General features: G+C 37.8%; 1 protein-coding gene across 2 annotated transcripts in view; it reads left to right on the top strand.

Moving 5' to 3' along the window:
* Window positions 1-22572, top strand: part of ADCY8 (adenylate cyclase 8) — a 121441-nt gene that overhangs the window by 62048 nt on the left and 36821 nt on the right. Inside the window, exons 6-8 of one of the 2 annotated variants that reach the window (XM_062568424.1) lie at window positions 8726-8884; window positions 12937-13207; window positions 18725-18922. In XM_062568424.1, the coding sequence (XP_062424408.1) occupies window positions 8726-8884; window positions 12937-13207; window positions 18725-18922 (628 nt within the window). The remainder of the gene's footprint in view (window positions 1-8725; window positions 8885-12936; window positions 13208-18724; window positions 18923-22572) is intronic. The other variant, XM_062568425.1, reaches the window with a different exon arrangement.

Genomic DNA, 22572 nt, shown 5'->3' with positions numbered 1-22572 from the left:
TTCATACTGTTGTCATGTTTAAGAGGAGATTGATGAGAAGGAGAGTGATTTTTTTTGTATTATCCCTTTAATAAAATAAAGCAATAATAAAAATACAAAATAGGCAGCTGTGGTAACGCTTTAGCTTGGCTACTAGAGCATAGACAAATTCATAAACATTGTAGGATTTGCAGATGAGCAAATTTTACTTATTAAATTAGGTTGGTGCTTAAATCCACAAGGACTGGAGGTGTTTTAATTAAGCTGTTATGATGTAAATGTAGTTGTGTTATTGATTGATTTTTGTATTTTGATGCTATTATGATTAAAAATAATAAGATTTCAGTAGTCCATGTATGGAGCTAATCCAATGATTTACCTGGAGAGTGACCAATATTTAGTGCCCCAAGGGGTTTTCTTGGTCTTCTTTATTCATGATATTAATTTTGCCAAGTTCCACTTTTCCAAATCTTTCTTCTATTATTATATTCCCTCAAATAATGTTTCCTAACCTGACCATTGTCCTCCTCTCATGGATGTTTTGCTGCCCGGTCTCTTTGTCTGCTTCTTTTCCAGACTGCTTTTCTCCTCTAATCGGCATGTGTTTCATTACGTACATTAGAGAATTATGGTGTACTGGAGCTACATTACTGAGATCTTAATAGAGGAAGAATTTGACAAAAATTAATTAATGGAAAATGTAACTGAATAATGGTTATGCAACAATGATCTCTAAGAAAGTTGGATTCAATTATCACAGACTAAATATTGCAGAAACTAATAAATATTTTGCTTCTGGAATCCCCACAGTGAAAGTGAAGCATAAATTAGAGAAAATATAGATGAAAAATGCTATCAACATTGCTAAAAATACTTGGAGATACACATCAAATCATTTGTGTATGCTTGGTAATACCGTCTGCAACAAACTTTCTTCTGAGATACTAATTTCCTTTGAAATATTGCCTGAATTGAATCATCCTGCCTAAATTGCAATTTAGGCATCTAAGGGCAGCATAGACAGCAATCCACGTCATTTTAGAACTTCTGATTCTTGAAGGACTTTTAAATTCTTTATACTATTAATGTAGAAGGAAGTCTTAAATTAGGCAGACCAGATTTTCCTCCTTAAGTCCTCCAAGATTCCTGTTCGCTCCACTAGCAATATGTATTCGTTTATATTGCAAGGATCAGTACCAACACTTCTGGTGAGATGGTGCCCAAATCTACTGTCTCAGGGTACCATTAATGAATTTTATTTCTAGTCTTCTTAGTGACTGCATAATTAGCAGGAATTAAACATGATTATGAATTATATTCATTATACAACATGTAAGTTAAATCTGCATGGATAGAAAAATTCACAAGTGTTTTAATATGCCTTGTATCCATACAGCCAAAATGTTAATTCATTCTTAATTGAGATTTTACAGCTAGATCTTAAACTTGCATACTAGAGCTCTAGACTTGAGTCTCGGTGCTCCTCTTCTCACCTTGAAGATGTAAAGGGCGGTCCAGGACGCAACAAAACAATCCAAGATCACTACTTTCTCTATAACATTTTTTACCTCACTGTGTCTTGTTACAAATCATGTAGAAGAAAAGATTTTAATTGTTATTCCACTCTATTTTCTTGCAATTTTCTCCCTTAACCACTGAACACAATTGAAATACGACTTTCAGCCATGGGAAGGTTCGAAGAAGTCTCATACGTACACTAAAGCGAGGAAGCTTGCCTCATCACGTCCGTGAGCGAGCGAGAATCCTACACTCCCGCTGCCTTGCGAACCCCCAGCTCCTGTAAATCGTCATTAGCTGTGAATAGTAGTACAAATTAAAATAAAAAGAACAGACTCATCGTGAGGGATCCATCTGCTCAGCCAGTTCTCACACATTGTCATAGGCAGTGCAACTCTTCCTACATTTAAATTTATTGTATTAATGCCTATCTGTATGGAGAGTTGATATAAATGAGATAATAGTGGAATGCTTAGTCATTAAATGATAACATTTCATTTTATCTATTCTCACCCAAACTAATTGGAAAAGTTAACGTCAGGGATTGTACTGAGGAGAACTAAGAGATTTTGTCAGGGGAACTAAATCTGTCATTGCACTTATGTATGGAAAACAATAGTCATCTTTTCTTTATCTTTATGTATATAAATGAGCAAAGGGGAAGCTAAGTAAGAAGAAAGCAGTCATCAGCATTTCACTGCACAAGTTAGTGAAAGTCCAAAGCTGTGTTGGAGTCCCAGATAGTTAAAATTATGGATGGGATATCCAATAAATTTCAAGATATGGATATCTACTTGCTGACAAGCAGATATGGAACGTGAACTTCAGCCCTAACAGTAAAGTGAGGTTAGATTTGGTGAGACAATCTCTTCCTCAATGATGTTGAAATAGATAAGAGAAAGGAAGTGGAAGCAAAGGAAAGGAAAGAAGAAAGGTGAAGGAAATAATCATATGGAAGAGGAGAGAATACTTCCAAAATGAGAATTATAGAGCATAGTCCACCAGAGTCAAGACTGAGATGATAATAATATATCTTGGTGAATTGGCTTCAGTTTAAACAGCTTGTTAAACATTTTCATAAGAGGATAGTGAAAAGTCATAAAAATAATTTGTGAAGCAGAAGTGCCTCTAAAATAAGAGAATTTAAAAGTTTCATCTGTTTAGCTTATCAAAAAAAAAAGGATTGAAATGTTGATTGATAGCAACACATCAATATTTTTACTAGCAGAAAACACCAGATTGAAAAAAAAAGTGAGAATATTACTGAGAGAAATGGTGGTTTTTCTATCCCTCAGCGTTTTCAAATCAGGACTGAATCTCTTCCTGGAAAAAATACTCCCCTCAGACACAAGTTGCTGGAATATAAGCATGTACGAGTGGATAACGTGTACTAGCCTGTGTCACACAGGATGTCAAGGCGCATGCTGTAGGGTTTAGGATGCAGAGACATTATAGGTGCCAGGAAACACTTCCATGGATTGAAGACTGCTGCCTTCAACCTCCTTCTTAAAATGTCCTTATTCCTGAAATCCATGTGACTGGGGAGAGAGGTGGCTGGAGACTGTGTGAGGCCCAGCTCCCCCAGGGCTCACACATATCATAGTGCAAATCTGAAAATCCATATAATGGTGGAAATTCAAACAAACCTTTATGTCAATATAGCTATTTGGCAAATCAAAGAATTCTGAGTGGTTTCATCTCTTGGATTCTTTCCTACTAAAAGGCCAACTGAAAGAGTAATTATTATGACAGAAAAAATAGTCCTAGCATACAGTGTAGGCTAAACTCCAGAAACAAGATAACAGCTTGTCTTCATTAAAAGTCTGTAATTAGCTGCTAATATTAACATCAATTCATTTAATAAAAAAAAATGAAATGTATTTTAGATGATCTCAGTGACTGACCTGCCAAGTTTCTTGCCTTTCCCAGGAAAATAGTGCTTTTTAACTTGATCTGTTGGGTATTAAAAAAGGAAAAAAAAAGAACACAAAATGCTCAGTGCTCATTAAAGAAGCTAAGTAGGCATGGAAACAGTGAGGAATTGTTTTTATATTCCAAGACTTATTATATAATTGATCCAAATCTGGACTCCTTCCACAGAGATCCTTTTTACCTAGTGTACAGAGCAAGATTCAGCCTTTCCTGGAGTGAGCTTTGGTTCACAGAAGACGGAACAATGCTTCACAAAAAAATCAGACACTATAGATTATTGCTTACCTTCGTTTCTATATGGTAGTGGAAAGGGGGTAAGATGCAAGGCTTGCTTAGCAAGCTTCTGTCAGCACTTTTCAGACGCAAGCCACAGAGTGAATAGGTTTCATACTGGGACTTAATCGTATCAGGACTTACAAGTGTGCATTCCAGGCACTGACTATAAATGAGCAGAGCTTCAGGAGGGTATATCCTTTCTTGTTTTTGCTGTTGGGTGAATATATGAAACGAACTGAGTCATGATTAATAGGCTTGTACACCCCTGAGAGAGCTTTTCTTAAAATATGCCACCAAATACATCGAAGCGAAACTGGCAATATGGCATAGGAGTGTATATTTATATAACTTGCCATAACATGGTTTTCAGATGAAAAAGAAGACTTCTGACTTCTCATGAAACTCCATTTCTGCTTCTCAAAAGATATTGGATATCTTTTCTTTGTCAAAAGACTCTGAGAATTAAGCAGCAGCTACCTCTGCAGTAGCCCCTGCAGCTTTATGTACTCTAGTCCCCTGTGCTATATTAGTTTTTTGTCTCTCAGGGCAGAGGCAGACATAACAAAAGAGAAACATCAGAAAGCATAAGTATAGCAGTAACTTAATTCTGTCCATGATGTTATAATACCAGTCTGAGCTCAGAGCAAACCAGGTATAATAGTGAAGAGTCTGATATGAAACTTCTCCAAATAATAGTTGCTGCAGACTCTGGAATCCAGATCTAATTCAAAGCTAAACGCACCCTGAAGCTATTTTAAACTGGCTTCTGGGGATAATGCCTGCCTTAAATTTTAAATTCGACACTGTGTAAAGTTGAGCTACAAAGTGTTATATCCTGTGAGTCATCGTACCTTAGCTGTGTTCTTCAAACCATTCAGTAGTTTAGTGCATCCTGCTACCTAGCTTTTTAAAAATAACAGATGTTTCCTGTGGAAGCATGACACTGTTCCCAGAATCACCCTGAAGAGAGCATTTACCTCAATTCACCTACTACCGTTTCAAGTCAGCATGAAAAAGCATTTGAGTTCTTGTAGGAAAATTCCACACACCTGTTAAGTCCAAACAAAAAGAAAGTTTTCTATGTGGTTGAATCTTAGGATCATAGGATAGTTCAGCTTGGAAGAGACCTCAGGAGATCTCTAGTCCAACCTTCTGTTCAAAGCAGTTCCTACTATGACCTTTGTTTAGGTCAAAGAGAAAGCACAGAGTTTCCTTTCTTATTACACATAAGTGAATACAACAGTGACTGCGAATCTACAGGTATATTAAATACTCCCAGACATTGTCAGCTGTCCCTGATGAAAAGTGACTCAGACTAGCAAACTCCTTTCTGTCAAACTTTCTTTACCTCCAAAACTAAATGGTTGCATCCCATCCAAGCTGCCTTCTGGACCCATGTGAACTTCTGAATCTGGGAACTGGTTGTGAGAGAGCTAGTCAGCCAGGGGAAAAGCCAGCTAGGACTGTTTTAAAAGTTTTAAAGCATAGTGAGACCCTTGCACAGCTAAACTGCTTAATACAGATGTAGCCAGTGTGGCATAGTGTGAACCTTTAATATATTTAAATTCCAGAGATTCATTTTTTCTGGCAGCTACAGAAAATGTTGAAAAGAAGATATCTGACTTCTGGCTCACATATCTATATGCAAACAGGAAAATCTCTAATTAGTAGCACAGAATTCAACTCCCAACAAAAAATACTGGCCAGAAGGAAACATCAAAGTCCAATTAAATCAATGAAATTTTCATAACTGACTTTGCTGAAATGAGGTAAGACATGAATAGCATCAGTCACAGTTTCCTCTTCCTAGATAAGATTTCACACAGCTTGTGAGGTAAATAGAGCTGCTTTATAAATCATCAATAATGCAGCTTTCTGCATACACTCTGTAAAAGCATCTGCCTCTGAAACAGTTAAGGTAAAAACATTTTTTTAATTAGATACCTAATTTATATTTATACAAATGTTGGAGGCAGAAGAACTAGAATATGAGGAACGACTGAGTTTATGCAAAGAGAATCTTCACTGTTTCAGGATCTAATGCATGCTATTATTTATGGGAGATTGTCTCTTTCTGGGTAAATGAGAACTCCCTATTGTCTAAGGTGATCCAGTGTTTGTTGTTTCGAAGTTTTAATTGCTTTTATCCTATAGCAGTATACAAACAAGACCTTGTTTGTATACTTGTTTGGCAGCCTGACTGTTAGGGAGCTGGATCTGGCTATGGAGATAACCAAGGTGAAGTCTCCTTGCCTACATAGCTCAAAACTCCGTTTCACGCCACATCGCTCCAAATTTTAAAGAAAGCAATAAACCATTGGGTTTTTTGCTCTTAGTGTTGCGTTGTAAGTAATAAAACAAAGTGAGCAGGATCAAACCTCTACTGTGCTTTCATTCACGTTCTGGGCAGAGGCTGTTTAAACATACCTCAGACTGCCTGTGGCTTGATTCAGTTGGGTCCCCTCATGCAATTAGTTTCCTACCTGCCAGCATAAAAGCATATTTCTGTGAAGGGTGAATGAGAGGAGGATGTGAAGACAGGGCCCTGCAGGTGTACCACGATGGGCAGCAGACAGAAAACAGTCAAAGGATGCAGGCAGGTAGCCAAATCCCCATGGCTGCAGGTGAGGAGCTGGGATCAAATATCACCTGAGCTGCACATGGGAAAAAGTTGCTAGGGATTATGAAAGGCAGAGATGAGGCAAGCAGGATAGGAGGCTTGCGTAAAGCTCTCTTACGTGACATTTTGAGCAAAGGCAGAAAGTCCTGTGTGGATGATTGAGGGCACAGAAGCCTTTTGAGGTTATTATAACATCTTTGTGACAGAAAAACCAAAAATCCAGCAACCCTTCACAAACCCTCTGGAAACAGAGCAAAATATTGCTGAGTTGCACCATCATTTGTACCTAGTCTCTGCAATGAGCTCTACATACCTTAGTATATACAGAGAATACAGTGCATAAATATGAGACTGTGATTTATAGTGCATATGTGTATGTATGTATAGACAGACTTTATTATGGCACTTTATTAAAATTGAGGTCCTCTTATTATGTGCATTTTTTAATGAAAAGTTTTTTGCTCCATTACTCCTCTGGATCCAATTAGCTTTTTACTTCAAAATCCAGAAATCAGACATAAAGACAGAAATAAGTATCCTAGTCTGAACAAAAGAAAAAGGTAGACTGGGGGAATGATCACGTGGGGTGTTGCGTGACAATTCCTCTGACAGTTATAAGTATTAGTTTAGTTATTTTTGTAGCATATCTATACAAATTCTTCACAGCACATTATGAATAGCAGTGTTATCACTGTTCTTAATTGTTCTCACAATATTTAAGGCACTTCTTCACTGTGGAGAGTTTGTTTTCAAGTCTCATCTTGCACAGCCAAGTGATTATGTGTTTATTTAATTTTGATATCTCAAGCCCTCTTGATTGCAAAGCAATAAAGAAATTTGTAGATGAAAACTATAAACTCAGAATATCAGAACACAGATAAATCCTTTCCCAATCTTATTCTTTGCATAAATCTCTTTCTTTTAGATACCTGAAATATGTTAGTTTCCTGATACTGTGAACAAATCTCCATTAGCAGGGAAACAGCTACATTGGGACACATCATATGCTTGCTTTCCTCCAAAATTCCAGATTATGCAGAAAATGGCAATAAAAATGAATTGCTTATTCTCAGTTCCTCGCATTTTTATATCACTGACTTCTCTCCATTTCAAAACTCTTATTTCCTCTTTTGTCACACACTGAATTGATGCTTCTATTGCAACAATGAAAAGGCAAGTACTGAATGGAGTAAACAATTTACCCTTTTCTCCTCTAGAGAGGGTCTGTCAAGGTCAGGACTAAGGCATCTGAGGCAGCAGTAGGTAGCTTTGGAATTGTGAAAAATGGCTGTTTATTCTTTGCCTGCTCTGTTGTGTGATCTTGCTGTGCTGCTATTGACTTCCGTGACAGTAGGACTGGGACTCTTTGCAGAGAAATAGGAGTCTTGTCCGCAGACCAGCAATAACAAAATATTTTTCTCAACATGACCATACTATTCAAATATTAATGAACACTACCTGTAATCGTATTTTTACTGCAAATTGTTGTCAGACAGGCAGGACTGGAAACATGCTCTCTTCATCATCCTAGTGGATATAGGTCGAATAACTTAGTGGTGAGCTTCCCGCAGTGATGTGCCAGAGTATCTTAACAGGGAGCTGAAAGAAGCAGTTGTGAGTCTAGGATGTTACCAATGTGCTTGTTGCTGTGCATGACATATATTGCTTTATATAAGGAAAGGAAGATACTATTTGTACATGGTAAAATTCCATTTATAATCAATAGACTTATAGAAATTGAAAACAGTGTTGGGATGAAGTCTCTTTTCTGGAACCAGTAACAAATATATCTACATGTGTTTACTATGGAGCTGTGAAGTGGTCTTTACCATGATACAGAGTGGAAGAACCTTCATTTAGAAGCACACTACTGTTATAAAGGACCAAAGAGTAATCTGACCTAATCTACTAAAAATAATTCACCTTTGTGCAATGACTGACTCTGGAAAATTTCAATTAATAAATTAAAATTTTTGTAATACTGCAGGTTATTCAAAAAATGGAATACAAAATAAAATTATACATAAATGTGATGACAATTGCTTTTGTCATTTTGTTAATTGTTCTTTTCTAATTCCAAGCCAAAGGACTCACAGAGTCCAACAATTCCTTTAATTTAGGTATCTATTTCTCTTCCTATTTTTCTGTTTCTGTCTGATTGGAATAATATGCATGCCACGGAACCATGCATTTAATTAAGTGCTTAATGATAATCCAGCTTTTAGAGTCATTTTATCACGGCCTGTACTTTGCTACCTAGAACGTTATCTCTTCACTTTACAAGCCAGGTGATTCTTTATGTCAAATTGGCATTACATTTTATATCCTATCTTTCTCTAAAGATATGGAAACTGCGGCATACACCTTCACGAGTCTGACCTTTTATTTATTTTTTGACAGATACGTGAGGTCAAGAACAAAGCATGACATTGACATGAGAATAGGGATACATTCGGGATCGGTTCTGTGCGGAGTGCTGGGCCTGCGAAAGTGGCAGTTTGATGTCTGGTCATGGGACGTGGATATCGCAAACAAGCTCGAGTCAGGCGGAATTCCCGGGTAAGGCGGCGCGTATTTCCCGCAGTCAGACACGTTGTCAACACACAGCACTGCTAACCTTGCCAGCGGATTAGCTCTCTTTACTTTGTTTAAGGGCTATGATGTCCTTTTTATTCTGCTCTAATGCAATTGGCAAGGATTTGGGAAGATATGGTCACAAAGGGTGGAATCGCCCAGCTCACCGAGCTTTTGGAAAAGACGGCAAGGTTTCCTTTCCTTTGACAGCTGCTCGGATCTTGACACCACTGTCTCCTGAAAATAGTCGGCAGTCGTATTCAGCCCAAATGATACCATTAAGATAATCCAAATTTCACAGTTAGATGTAGTCCATTCCTGAGTTTCCCATGGCTTCATTCTCTGGTCTTTTGCATTCAAATGTTGCTGTGAGGTTCGAGGGTGTAATTTAATCCATAATGCGCAAAGCGTGGGAAAAATTGTCTCCATAGATTGCTACACTAATAACAAGGAGTTTTGGAGAGCAGACTGTCTAGATACTGTTCTAAAAAATTTGATGCTTTAGTAGACATTTTGAGTCATTTACGTTAGCCCATCTCTACATGAAAATATATTTTATTTCCGTTCAAATACCTAGTTTTTCTTTGTCTGAGCTGACTGATTCACCTGGAGGGTAAAATGCTATTCCTGCTTGATTTGGTCACTATCTCACTATGGTTTGGAAGTCACAGCTCCTAACTTTGAAGCTTCAGTAGGGATTGCAGGAATGCCCTGTTCACTGGCAGTTCCATCTTCCATTGATTTCTATAGCAAAAGATCTCACGTAACAATGCACCTTTTGGTCACAGAAATTAGCAGCAATATCCACAAACGTCTTTATGCAGATAAAAGTCTAAGCGATGTTATCATCTTGGCTAGCGAGCGAGGTTTTAAGTCACCAGGTCTGAGTCATGTGCTATGCTCCCTACACACACATCAAGATCTGTCAGAGCAGCCCTGTTCCCAGGACGTTATAAAGACATTTGCTTATCTGTGCAAACAGCAGACCCTTCCACCGTTACCCATAGTGCAGCTTTAGACTGATATATGTGTATATTTTAGATGACTAAGAAAGGTCATATACATCTTTGTTAACATGAGCAAAACAATTAACTAAGTTTCACCATCTACTCCTACATAAAGTGTAATTTATTACTGTTAATGCATACAACCAATACAGCTATTAATGAATAATCCTGAGTACACACCACCTTGCTGTTGTCAACAAAACGCCTGGCTAAGTTGCAGTCTACTGGAGCGGAGCGATTTTCACTCCCGTATATCTGTTTGCTAACAGAGCAAAGCCTATGTGTGACAGCAATTCACCGAGGCCTTCAAAACGGTGATTTACGTCAGACTTTCCTGGGCACAGAGCAGATTTACTAGAGCAGTCAAGGTCACTTTAGCCTCTCCTGCCCTGTCCCCATCCCCAACAATCAAATCCTGCTGCCTGCCGTGGCACTGATGTCATTCACCTTCCCAAGGCTACACTGTTTTTGTCTGCCCCTCCAGGAAAGCTGCCCTCAGGTTGTGAATGGTCCTGCTCCTCCAACATGAGCAAGGAAACACCAGCAGATATGGATCACAGCCCTGTCTTGAGCACTCGATGGAGCGAAGCAGCTCACCTGCCTGGGGCTGTGATAATCCCTCTGCCAAATCTGGGTGCGGGAGGGCATTTCCTCACCGCACAACCCGCACTGGAGGAGAGGGGCTCCGCTCTCCCCTCCACTGGGTTGCATGCACAACCGAGAACTCGTAGGCATCAAAGCACGTATTGCTCAGGGACAGGCTGCCCCCGAGCGAATGAGCCTGACGTTGTGGTCAGAAAGAATCTGGTGTGCTGAGAAAAAATAGTTTTTGGATTTCAGAGAGAAACAAATGTGTCCAGAACACCTGATAAGGAAATCATACAAGATCCTACAATGTTATTTTAGAGACACTCTTCTGCCAGATTCCAAATTTCTAACAGTCTTTTGCTGGTGCCTCTAGGTTTTAAACTATTGAATTGGGATAAAACCTAGCCAATAATTATTTTTTCAGGATGTATCATTGATAGGGCTTGAATAAAGCTTTGGGCCTGATTCTGGCTTGACATTTTTTCAACATTAAGATAGACTTACTGTCTTCAATGCTCTGGTTCCTGATTTACTGTGTTTGCATGAAATTAGAAAGTGGCTTTTCCATCACATTTTTTTTTTAAAGTAAGTTATGCAAAGGTGAAAGCAGACAACATTTTTAATGTACTATTTATTAATATTTGGTCCATTTAAGGGTGATACATCAATAGCCAGCTCCATGCTGTTATCATTTCCATTATAAAATCCTTATTTCACAGCTTTATAATGCAATCTTCTGAAATTATATTAGGTTGAAACTCAGCACAAAGATAGTCACCGTGGCAACTAATGTATCATTTTCTTTCTCTTTCTTCCTTTCCTTTTTTTTTTTTCTGTTTTAAATTAGTACTTTACTTAATTTAGCCTATTTGGAATTCTAAGCTAGGAAATGCATTGTCTTTCTGGTCTGATTTTAAAGTCCAGGCCAAAAGTTGCTTCTATTTTCTGATATTTGATCGCAAAAGAGTATTAATCTCTATGGACATCATAACAAGTTTTCAGACAATGAAAGTTGTATTTAACCTGTATTAACTTTTCAGTGAGAAGCTGAGACTGGTTTAAAATTGGCCAAGATATAACTTTCTGGTCTTTTAATTATATACTAGTATTTAATACTCCACGTAGACCTAGTCTGTGCCAAGTTCACTTTTGGGCAGTTCACAAAGCTTTAAGACAACCAGCCAACCAGTAATTTATATAGGATAGTTCTGGCAATGCAGGCATATGATACAGAAACATTTGACCAGTATTTTGTGTACCATAACTTTGCAATGGCATCCTTTAAGTTCCAGAAGAAAGCCTCCAGGAGGTTAGCTGGGACCATTTGTTTCAATGCAACCATGTGATTTTGTGGTGCCTGAGAAAAATGCCTCACTGCATGTCAGTAAGCAATGATTGTGAATTTTAGCTGTCTCTGAGTATTAGGCATTTGACTGCAAGCCTGACTTTGAAAAAGTGCCCTGCTTTCAAACTTTGAAAAATTAGTTAGTTTTAAAATATCATAAAGAACACAACACATTTACTTGTTTGACTTAGCTAAATGTTTAATGACTTTCTCCTCATACTGCATTTTTGATGCTATATTAAAAAGCATTGCACTGCTAACTATGTGGATATGTTTCAGAGGTGTCTGAAATTTATATATAGCAGGTAGAAGATTTCTTGAAGACAGTAATAAACAAGGACTATTCTTTCTTTATTTGAACCTCTTTCTATACTTCACAGCAGTCATAACAATTGATGAAAAAGTCCAAATATGAAACCCCCCAGTTTGGCTGGAAGACATCTACAGTCCTATCACACTCTCACAAAACTTGAGTTCTTCATATGCCTTCTCTTAGGTACAGCTGCACTTTTGTAAAAGCTTTTTGAACTCCTCAGTTACTCTTACCAGAAATTATCACTGCACCTCTCTTGTTCTGGAACAGTTTATATAACTATTCCCTAATTCAGGTACAATCAGACTACTAATTTAAATTGTCTAAGCTACCTCAGCTAACTGAAGGAGCTTTCAGACAAACTGCTCTAATATGTTACATATATCTTCCTTTAACAATATCTACCTGAAACAGCAATTTTGATTGAGTAGTCTCTTACTCAGGAAGGTCTCTCATTAAACTGTTACTGTGAGCAAAGGTATGAGGAGTGAATATCAAAGTGCTTTTCCTGTGACAGAACTCGGGAACTTACTGATGTGAGCATGCCTTGACAGTATTTGCCCCAAATGAAGTTTGTGTTTCTAAAGAATTTGGGAATCAGAAACAATTAATGGCACTCTATTGGATACACTATTATATTTTCATTATATAAATCATCACAGCCAGCAGAAACACCTCTTTTTATCCATCATGTTAGGAATGATGCCGAGTTCATAGTACTCCTTCCTGCCTATGTGTACTAAAGCACAATCAGGATTTGCTGCTACTTATTTCACCTATGCAGGAGAATCCACATCTCCAAAGCCACTCTCGACTGCCTGAATGGGGATTATAAAGTTGAAGAAGGGCATGGCAAAGAGCGGAATGAATTCTTGAGGAAGCATAATATTGAGACTTATTTAATCAAACAACCTGAGGAGAGTCTGTTGACTTTGCCTGAAGACATTGTGAAAGAGGCTGTCAGCTCTTCCGACAGGAGAAATAGTGGGGCAACATTTACCGAAGGATCCTGGAGCCCTGAACTTCCATTCGATAACATAGTGGGAAAACAGAACGTAAGTCAAACTTCCTTTAATGTCTTGAAGTATAAAGTATGCTTGAGTGCATTTGAATAGCGGCAGCCTCAGAGGAAACAAATTCATCTGTAACCTTTTCTCTAACACATACTGTAACCGTAGATGATTAAACAAATTGCTTCAGGACAGAATTAACCCATGTATCCAAACTGAGGAAATGCCAGGGGCCTGGGGATTTCTTTTTTTTTTTTTTTTTTCCTCGTCCAACTGAAATCAAATAATACAGAGCTCAGCTCTAGTTGAACAAATCCTTAAAGAAGTAATTTAAATATGAAGTAAACGTGGCCAAACTAGCTGGGACACTCTGGTCAGAGTATGTATCTTGCATAGCTTCACTGTACTGCCATCAGAGTAAAGAGACATGTGGATGGACTTTCTGCCAAAGGAACCAGCATAGCATAGGTTATTGAAATATAAGGCAAAGGAAAAGGTTAGCTAAAAATGTCCCCTGTGATAACAATTTGACCATTCTTTACTTTCCTTTTTGTGATAAAAAAATAGAAAAAAAGGAGCATCTGAGAGATAATTAAGGCCCACTAATAGGTGGGCTAGAGTCATGTGTAGTTTAACAGAAATGGGAGATAACAGCAACTGCTCCTGATCAGACCTTTTCCAAAAGCACTGGATAGTTAACTGCTAGCACCCTGGGAACCCGCAATTCTTTTACAGTCATAAAAATCACTTGTGAAGCCTGCTTGCTTAGAGGAATTAAAAATGGAAATGTTAAAATGCCCTCAGACACCACTCTTTCCACTGCATTTGAAAGATTGATGAGTCATTACGAAACAAGGTCAGCTGGAGTTACCTTCATTTTTCTGAGAGGGATCTGTAATGACATGACATATCCCTTCTTTTGCCGCACGGCCGTAGTCCTACTTGTTTGCAATGTCTCTGGGACTTCAAGTGTTGTTGCATGGAGGTCTTGCTCTGTCAACTGTCTTCTGCTTCTTACAAATCTGCTCTGAAGTGATAAACCTTCACAATTAATCAGTCCATGGTGACATTTTCATCTCTTCAAACTGAACTGAACTGGTTTTATATGCGTTTTGGTACATCTGCAAACATGCATGTACACTGCATTTTAGTATTCACTGTATTTTGTCAATCTGTCTTCCCATTTCACTGAGAGGTATGAGTACATGCTGTTGTGAATCTCTTTTGAACTCGCTCTCTATTCCTTCTTCTTTCCTTTTAAGACATTCTCATTTCTCTAGTCCAAAAAACTCATGATGATTAGGCTATTATTTCATTGATCATTCTCTCAGTTAAGCCTGACCTTGGTATCAGCAGTGAAAAGGGAGGAGGGGAGGGGGAATAAAAGAGTGATGTTCTTATACCAACTCCCATCTAATAAGATAGTTAAAAATCATGAAAATTATTGACATGTATAAATAAGCAATTGTCTTAAAATACATTTTTATCTTGTGGATACAAACTAAATCAATTTACAGAACAGTTTTCCTCTCTGGGCTTTACCAAAGTAATAGCTGAATGTAGAATGCCATCGTTGATGTTGCAGGCAGCCGATGGGACTATAATCAGGTGAATTAGAAAAAAAGCAAATTGAAATTTCTGTGGCTAATATATATATTAGTGATGGCTGCAATAGGTTTTTTCAGTTATCAAAAAAAAAAAAAAAGATATTTAAAGAGTCCTAGAGATGACCAAAGAATATAAACAGCAGGGGTGGAATTCAGTTCAAAACCTAAACATCAACATTTGTGTATCTACTGATTGTGCTAGGTGTCTGTCCTTCCATTCAGCTCAGTTGCAAAAAAACCCTTACCAAAAAAAAGCCTTACAAAAGGGTTTGTGGTTATTTGAGGTGCTCTAGGGTGCCTGAGCCATCCATGTGGGGCTGCTGTAACAAGAGACCTATAAAAGACCTGTGTTTGCCTGGTCTGTTAGCTGGAAGCCAATAGGAGACCCTGCGCTGTCTCCAACAGCATTAGTCACATGCTGAAACAGGTGAACATCTCCACGAGTGGATTATCTGAATGCACTAGGCTCCAGCGAATGCGTTGATTAAGAAGCTGAATCAGCTTCTTAGTTGCGACTACCTGTTGAGTGTGAGATACCCTAGCATACTCCTGCTGGTCCCCCCACCTCACCCTGTCAGAAGCGCATGGACCTCCCTTTAGGTCTTGCATCATATCTCCTAGCTCCAGATTGTTGCTTTGGATAACCCAGGGCATCTTCACTGACAATAAGTGCTAATGACTGGGCAACTGGAAGTATCCAGAGTATCCATCGTCAGTAACAGAAGCTGAGACACCAAGCAGGTAGACAGCTGAGTTTAGGTGTTATTCTCTTGAACTAGTACCTACCCATATCCTATCTCTTGAAACATGTGACTCTCATATGTCATGCTAAGGCCTGATGTTAATGTATGAAAAAAGCTGTCTTAAAGTCTTCCTAGAGTTTTCTAGACGGTACTGATCGTAGTTTTCCTGCCTTGTTGAAGCCAGGATGATTTTACTTGTTAAATGAAATCTTTGAGAGGAGAAAGGAAGAACTAATTCCCATTATATTTTTTTAAAAAATCTCTGTAAAATGTTTCCAAAGTAGTTCTTTTTATTTATTTATTTTTATTCATACTGTCATTTACAGTCAGATTCAAGTTTGGCGGGGCTTTTTCCTAGCAGAACCTTGTATATGTTCCCATATAATATATGATTATTATCATGAAAAGACTACACCTGCGATTTTCAAGCCAGTAGTGGTTTGAACAGTCATAATGCATCATAATAAGCCTCAGACAGGTGATCTGTGAAACCCCAATAATCAATCTGAATTAAAAGCAGAAATCACAACACGGATACTGTTTCCAATAAAGAACTTAGTATGGAAGTGTAATGGTCCAAGAGAAATGGTGGGTATTGACAGTGTTCCATCAGCTCCAGAAAGTTTTGGGCTATATGATGGTATGGCAGAATGACAGGTATGTGTGGAAAGCTAACTCTGCTACATGGCATCTACTAGTTTCATTCCAGGAAAATCTTTATAATTCAACTTCACAGAACGATCACTATTAAAAATAGCATTTTCTGGGAGTTATCCAGAATACCCTAACATAAAATAAAAAGACAATACTAACATTGGCATCAGTCTACATTTATCTCCATAAAAGGGCTGTGCTATACGCAAAATACTTTCTCTGTGTGTGTCATGACTAAAACTATCCAATTTTTAAACAAAGTATTTGAGCCAGATTCTTTTCTTCCCTTTCATGTTCCTTGGTCTTTCAGTAGTGCTTCAGAAACATTTTTAAAAGATATAGAATGAAAAAGGAGATAGAGAAATACTTGATTAGAATATATTCTTGAGTGTATATGATATTTTGCTCTATCTTTATTATTGATTACAGGGAAGCAGTTATCTTAAGTGTATGAACGGGTATGAGGGAGAGACTCCATCAAACTAAAATATGAATTTCCTTTTGCTTTTCTCAGGAAATAAATGTAACTGCAGAGTCCATTTTCACACCAATCCAGTGGCATCATTGCCACAGTGGTGATATTACAGCATGTTCATCCACCACCAAATGTAAACCAGTTCATACATTCAGCAAGAAGATGATTCTGCAAATTATTTAAATTAAAAAAATATATACATATATATTTGAAATGAATTTAACCACTTACTAAGATCAATTGAGATCATTCCCCTCACATAAATGAAACACAATGCCCAACTAAGATTTTAGGTACCAGTGGAGACACAGTAATATGAACTAATTCTGAGGAATTAATTCAGCATCTGATGTGATCTTATCCTTCAGTAATTTGAGACCTTTTTGTGAGTTTTCAGGCCCACATACTGATAACAGCTTTTCTGCACAGTTCAGTTTAAAAGAGAAGTGTCAACAGTGCCTTAGTTAGCAGTACCACAGGATTTTTCCAGCTGACTGAGTGGATTGTTTTTTCTGGGGCTTGGCTTTAACCTTTGTTTCCATCTTAACTCCAAGGCTAAAATATGGATTCAGGTATGTCTGAATCTGTGTTATGAGAAAGATTTATTTGATTTTTCTTCTCCAAACACTGATGATATCAATTTTCTAGAGGTAAGATGAGGAGATCTGAGTAGAGCCCTTTCTCTAACGAAGCTAATGGAAAGATTGTCTTTCCCTTCAGTAGAGGGAATATTTCAGTCCTGATATCCTTGTTCTGCCTATATATTTGGCTCTTAATTTATTCTTCAGAATATAGTATATGGGAAAGAAACACATTATCTCTGACTATGGAGTCCTTGGATTTTAACCATGTCAAAGAAAGTTGTCAATGGATTTGATGGTGTATATCTAAGGCTCTTCTGTGTTTCAATGTGCACTCCAAGATTTGTTAGAAGGTACTTGCTGACTATACTTTGAATATGAACAAGGGAAAACTCCATCTCTCATTGGCTGCATGTAATCCCATGATCCATAAGAACTAACTTTCCACAGAAATCCAGGGATCAATCTATTGCTGCCTCTTGTTCCCAGCGATGGCCAAATACAGCAAAAGATATTTCCAGTAAGGAGCTACAGGATAACTTTTCCAATGCGAAAGAGTGTATTTATTGTTCGTAATAATTTTAAAGTGTCTTGTGCTGTGATGTATGAAGGTTTATATCCTTTCCATTCATTAACATTTCTTAATCCTTGGGAATATCCTAGAGTTTGCTTTCCCATTCAGCCTGTTGCTTCACTGTGGTTTGTATCATGAAACAGTACCATGAAACGAGATTGAGTTATTGTTTTTATGAAAGTCAACCCCGCTTCTTTCCTGAAGGTGAAGCTTCCTTTGTACTATCTCCACTAGCTTTCCTTTGCAAAACTGTGCAAGAATCTTTTCTTCCTTTTTTTTTTTTTTTTTGAATTTCGAATAGTCAATAAAAGAATCAACGGAATGATGTGATTGAGATGACTTTTAAAAAATAATACGAATTACAGTTAAATTATAATGTCTAACTGTAATCTAGACTGGCTGAAATATACCAGTAGTGAAGAAGAGCATATTATCTGAAAACTCATGCAATCAGAAATGTCATCTTCTTCACTCCTGCCTGAATGATCTGTTCCTTAACTATGCACATCCAGTAACTTCAGTGTCAAGGAAAACATCTTTTCTCCTGTTTTGCTTGTGACTTCTGTTTCTGTAGCTTTCATTCTTAGCTGTTAAAACACACCATCGAGTTAGATATCCTGCTGTGATTTCAGTGTGTACTTCCCTCATGCATGCTCTAATAATTAATCAGCACAATCTGGAAGGGGAAATGTATTCCTAGCATTCAGAACACCAGCAAACCTGTCTGTATAAAACAGAACATTAAAGTACCCCACCTAATGTACTGTATGTGTTTAGCGGAACAGACATTATTTTACACTTCTGTAGATTTCATTGAATGAATTGCATGGATGCTGTAATGGTTTGCAATGCAACATGATCTAAAACATTGCATTTTTAACCCAAGGGGACCAGCAGGTTTATTCTGTTTGCATGTGCTTTCCCCTAGACTCTGGCTGCCCTAACAAGAAATTCAATAAATCTGCTTCCAAACCATCTTGCACAAGCTTTGCATGTCCAGTCTGGGCCTGAGGAAATTAACAAGCGAATAGAGCACACCATCGACTTACGGAGTGGCGATAAATTGAGAAGAGAGCATATCAAGCCTTTTTCACTGATGTTTAAAGACTCCAGCCTGGAGCATAAGGTAGCTGGGTCTTGATAGCTGCATTATTTGCAACTCAATTTGTAATGAATGTCCACTGAATTAGAGAAGCTCTAGGTTCTAGCTTTGCTTTGTCTGTTTTCTGTTTTTTTTTTTTTTATCTTCTTCTTTTTTACTTTGTTTCAGATGTTTTCAGAAGTTGTAGCTGAGCTGGAGGTCATTAATGGACAGTTTTTAGGTGTTATAATACCGCAATGATTATATTTCATTGTTGGAAAATCCCTACATTGAGCAATCTCTGCTTCTGAAAACAACAAAAGCCATTGGCGAGGTTTCATTTGCTTTCCGAAGAGTTAAGCAGAGTTTTTTCTGCAGATGACAGACTGCTTTAGCACAAAGGACGATATTAATAAACTGACACTTCTATTCAATACATATATCTATATTTATATAAATATGTTACTTTCATTTAGTAGTAGGATCCATCTGATGTCCTCTAGTCAGCTGCTATTTTTATTTCTAGTCAAAACCAATCTGTCAACTTTTTGTTTTGGACATCCTTTTTTAACGTCTGCTTCCAAGAGATAAATACTGTTTATATCTTTGCTGTTTCTCAACAGCAGCATGATCTCACTATTTCCTGTTTCAGTCTACATTCAGATATAAGTTTTAAGTTGACAAGAAAAAGACAATTGAATATTTTCCTTGAAAACCGATCACACTGGGATTTTCTGCACAGATTTCAAATTATTTCATTGGTTATAAAAATGCAGCAATAGCAGTTCTATGCTGAGATGTGCATCTAGACGGAAAAGAAAGAAAAACGTGAGAGAACTGCAGATATGGAGGCCTATTCCTCTATCATCACTCCAATCTCTGCTGAAAAATACACTTTTTTGACTTATTGGAGACCAATTCTTGAGTGGATCAGTTGTGAGAGTTTGATGAAGGCTAGTGGAAAAGAAAAATTGTGCTTGAAGTGTATCTGACCCCTTATTTTACAAGCAATCCTATAGAAGCAAAAAGCAGTTAGCTTTAAAAAAGAGAAAAAGAGAGAGAGAAAGAAATGCAATTTCCCCCTGAGGATATTTATGATATTGAGACACAAATTAGAATCCCTAAAGCTAAATGACACACTACCACTGTGACAGAAGATATGAAGATAATAACTCATTCTGTATGATCATCATGCAAAGCTGACAGGACCACAGAGCTAACCTATCGCTGGAGAAAGATATATTTGAAAACCCACTTCTCTTATCAGGGCATAGACGATCAATGACGAAGAACTCTCCACTTGTCCTGTAAGACTGTGCCAGAAAAGAAGCCCAAACTATCAGGGACGAAAGGCTTCAGAGTAAGAGTCTGTGGCCTGGCAGCTCACGGCTTGCTTTGGTGGGGTTCCCTGGATTCCACGCTCTGGTCCAAGGTTTTTTAGTGAAATTCATATGAAAAAGACATAGATAAAGTTAGTATTAGGCTGAAGAACAAGAAGTGAAATCCAAGACATGTTATGTCCTGTGACTGAAAGGACCAAATCTTAAGCATCTTGAATCTTTTCAAGACGCAAGTTCTAAAGATAAGATGAAAAGGTCTAGGCTAGAATGTGTGTAACTTATAGGGTGGAGGATGGTGAATTTGGGGGTGTATTTTGTGAAAAGGAGGAAAACTATGCTTGATTTCAAACAATTCACTGAGTGAGGAAATTACTGAATGTTGATCCTAGACTTGAGCTGCTGTATAATACAAGCAAGACCTGAACATGGGCTAAAGTTAGTTGGGACTGTTCAGAATCAGAATATACACTTTATTATCAGTTTAAACTGCATAATTAACATCTACAAGGAAAATGTACACAGAAAGGATTGGAGCTCATTAAAATACAATTTGAACAAGAGGGTAAAAAAGGCCATACCTTAATCCATCGCATTATGCAGGTCAGATCTGAAATAGTAATGAAGTTTTGAATTACATCTGAATAACAAAAAAGTATTTTAAAAAGTCAACTTTACCAATTATGATGCATCTTCCTCTCAGTATGATATTTCCAGTGCTAGCCTGTGTTGTAATGTTTCAGAAGTGGTACATTTGCTCCATATTTCCTTAGGTCCTAGTCTCAGCCAGTAAGCACACGCAACACAAAACCTCTCAGTAAAGTGGACTGAATCTTCTTCCTGCCTTCTAAATAGGGCTCATTTTAAGCAAAGTGCAGAAGTAAAAGTAGAAAATATCAACGCTGCTTTATTTGCTCTGCTTCGTCTGTGTCTTACAGTTGGATAGCTGCCAGCCAGCAGCCTCTTTGCTTGTGTTTGGAGCGCCAAGGCCACCACGGGCGCGCTCAGCGAATGACGGGGAATGCCCCCGAACGAAAGGGATGGGGCGGGTTAAGGACAGGTGAATCACGGTGTGCTCTTGCTTATAGGTAGGGGCAATGTCTCGTGGGAAAAGGTGGGACATGTCCCTCCTTGTTTGCCAGTGCAGTAATTACAGGTTTGCCCTGGTGGCCTTAGTCATATCACAGTCTAGAGGCAGTCAAGAAAAATAATGGAGGAATTGTTTTTCTACAGTAGGTAGCTATTTACTCCATGATATCTTATATTACTATCACTTTCTCCCTTCCTCCTGCTCATTTAGGAAAGAAAACAAAGCAAACTCAGATTTAAATTGGAGTCTCATAAAGCTATTTCAAAAGCTTTTTTCCTCTGCTCTCCCCACCCCTAACCTTTCCATCTGAAATTATGCTTTCTTCCAGTCATTAACATTTTGTGACTGCTTACCATGACCTTCTACATCAGCATCCTGAGCTGCTCCCTGCAGTATTGCTGAGTAAATAGACAGCATACGTCTATTGGCCTCCCATCTCACACTGCTTTTTTTCAAGTTTTCATTTGCTGCCTGTCTCCTGCAGTTCAGTACAGTGGCTGCTGCAATCTGAAGCAAAATAACTTCTCTTATGTAAAATCAGGTGCAGCCACATTTAGCCATCATGCTTTTAGGTAGCACTGGCTTCTGTCTAATACTTATTTCCTTTACCTGCAAGTTCTTATTTCCCTAGATTTACACTTATTCCACAAATAGGACAGCCAGAGCTCATAGCCAAACTTCCTACCAAACAGTGTTTTGCTGTTAAACTTGTCCAATAAAAATTGTGATAATGATCTCTACCTCTAACCACAGAAAAGTATCCACTTAAACAATAAACTGTATTTCTCCCTTCTGCATAAGTAATAGGACTATCAAACATCTTCTTTAATGGCTTGAATGGATGTGAAATGTCATGCTAGACTTGTGTTAGCTTCGTAAACAGAAAGATTTTGTTTTCATTACAAAACAATTGCAGACAACAGAGCTACACTAGCAAACAATGTGCTTATTTGCCTCTTTTAAGGCTATGAAATGTAAATAAAATAAAATAAAGTAATTTCTGTAATCAGGATACCCAGAACTACCGTGGGAGCTAGTTCAGTTCTTGGCTTATAAGTTTAAGCCATTAGTGTAACTTTCTGATCCTCTCTTCCCTCATTGCTCTTATGTCCTCCATGGTGATAGCATAATGTAGATTCCACAGCAAGCAATAGCAATTACATGTATTATTACCTTGCGGTAATACGTATATTTCCACATGAATTTTGTGAGAACTCATTGATTTCTCAAAGAATTTGTATAAGATTCCCACCTATAGATTCCTTTCC

The sequence above is a fragment of the Rhea pennata genome, chromosome 2, assembly GCF_028389875.1.
Source record: "Rhea pennata isolate bPtePen1 chromosome 2, bPtePen1.pri, whole genome shotgun sequence".
Classification (NCBI taxonomy): Eukaryota; Metazoa; Chordata; class Aves; order Rheiformes; family Rheidae; genus Rhea; species Rhea pennata.
The sequence above is the reverse complement of the archived record's forward strand: the minus strand, read 5'-3'. Positions and strand labels throughout refer to the sequence as shown.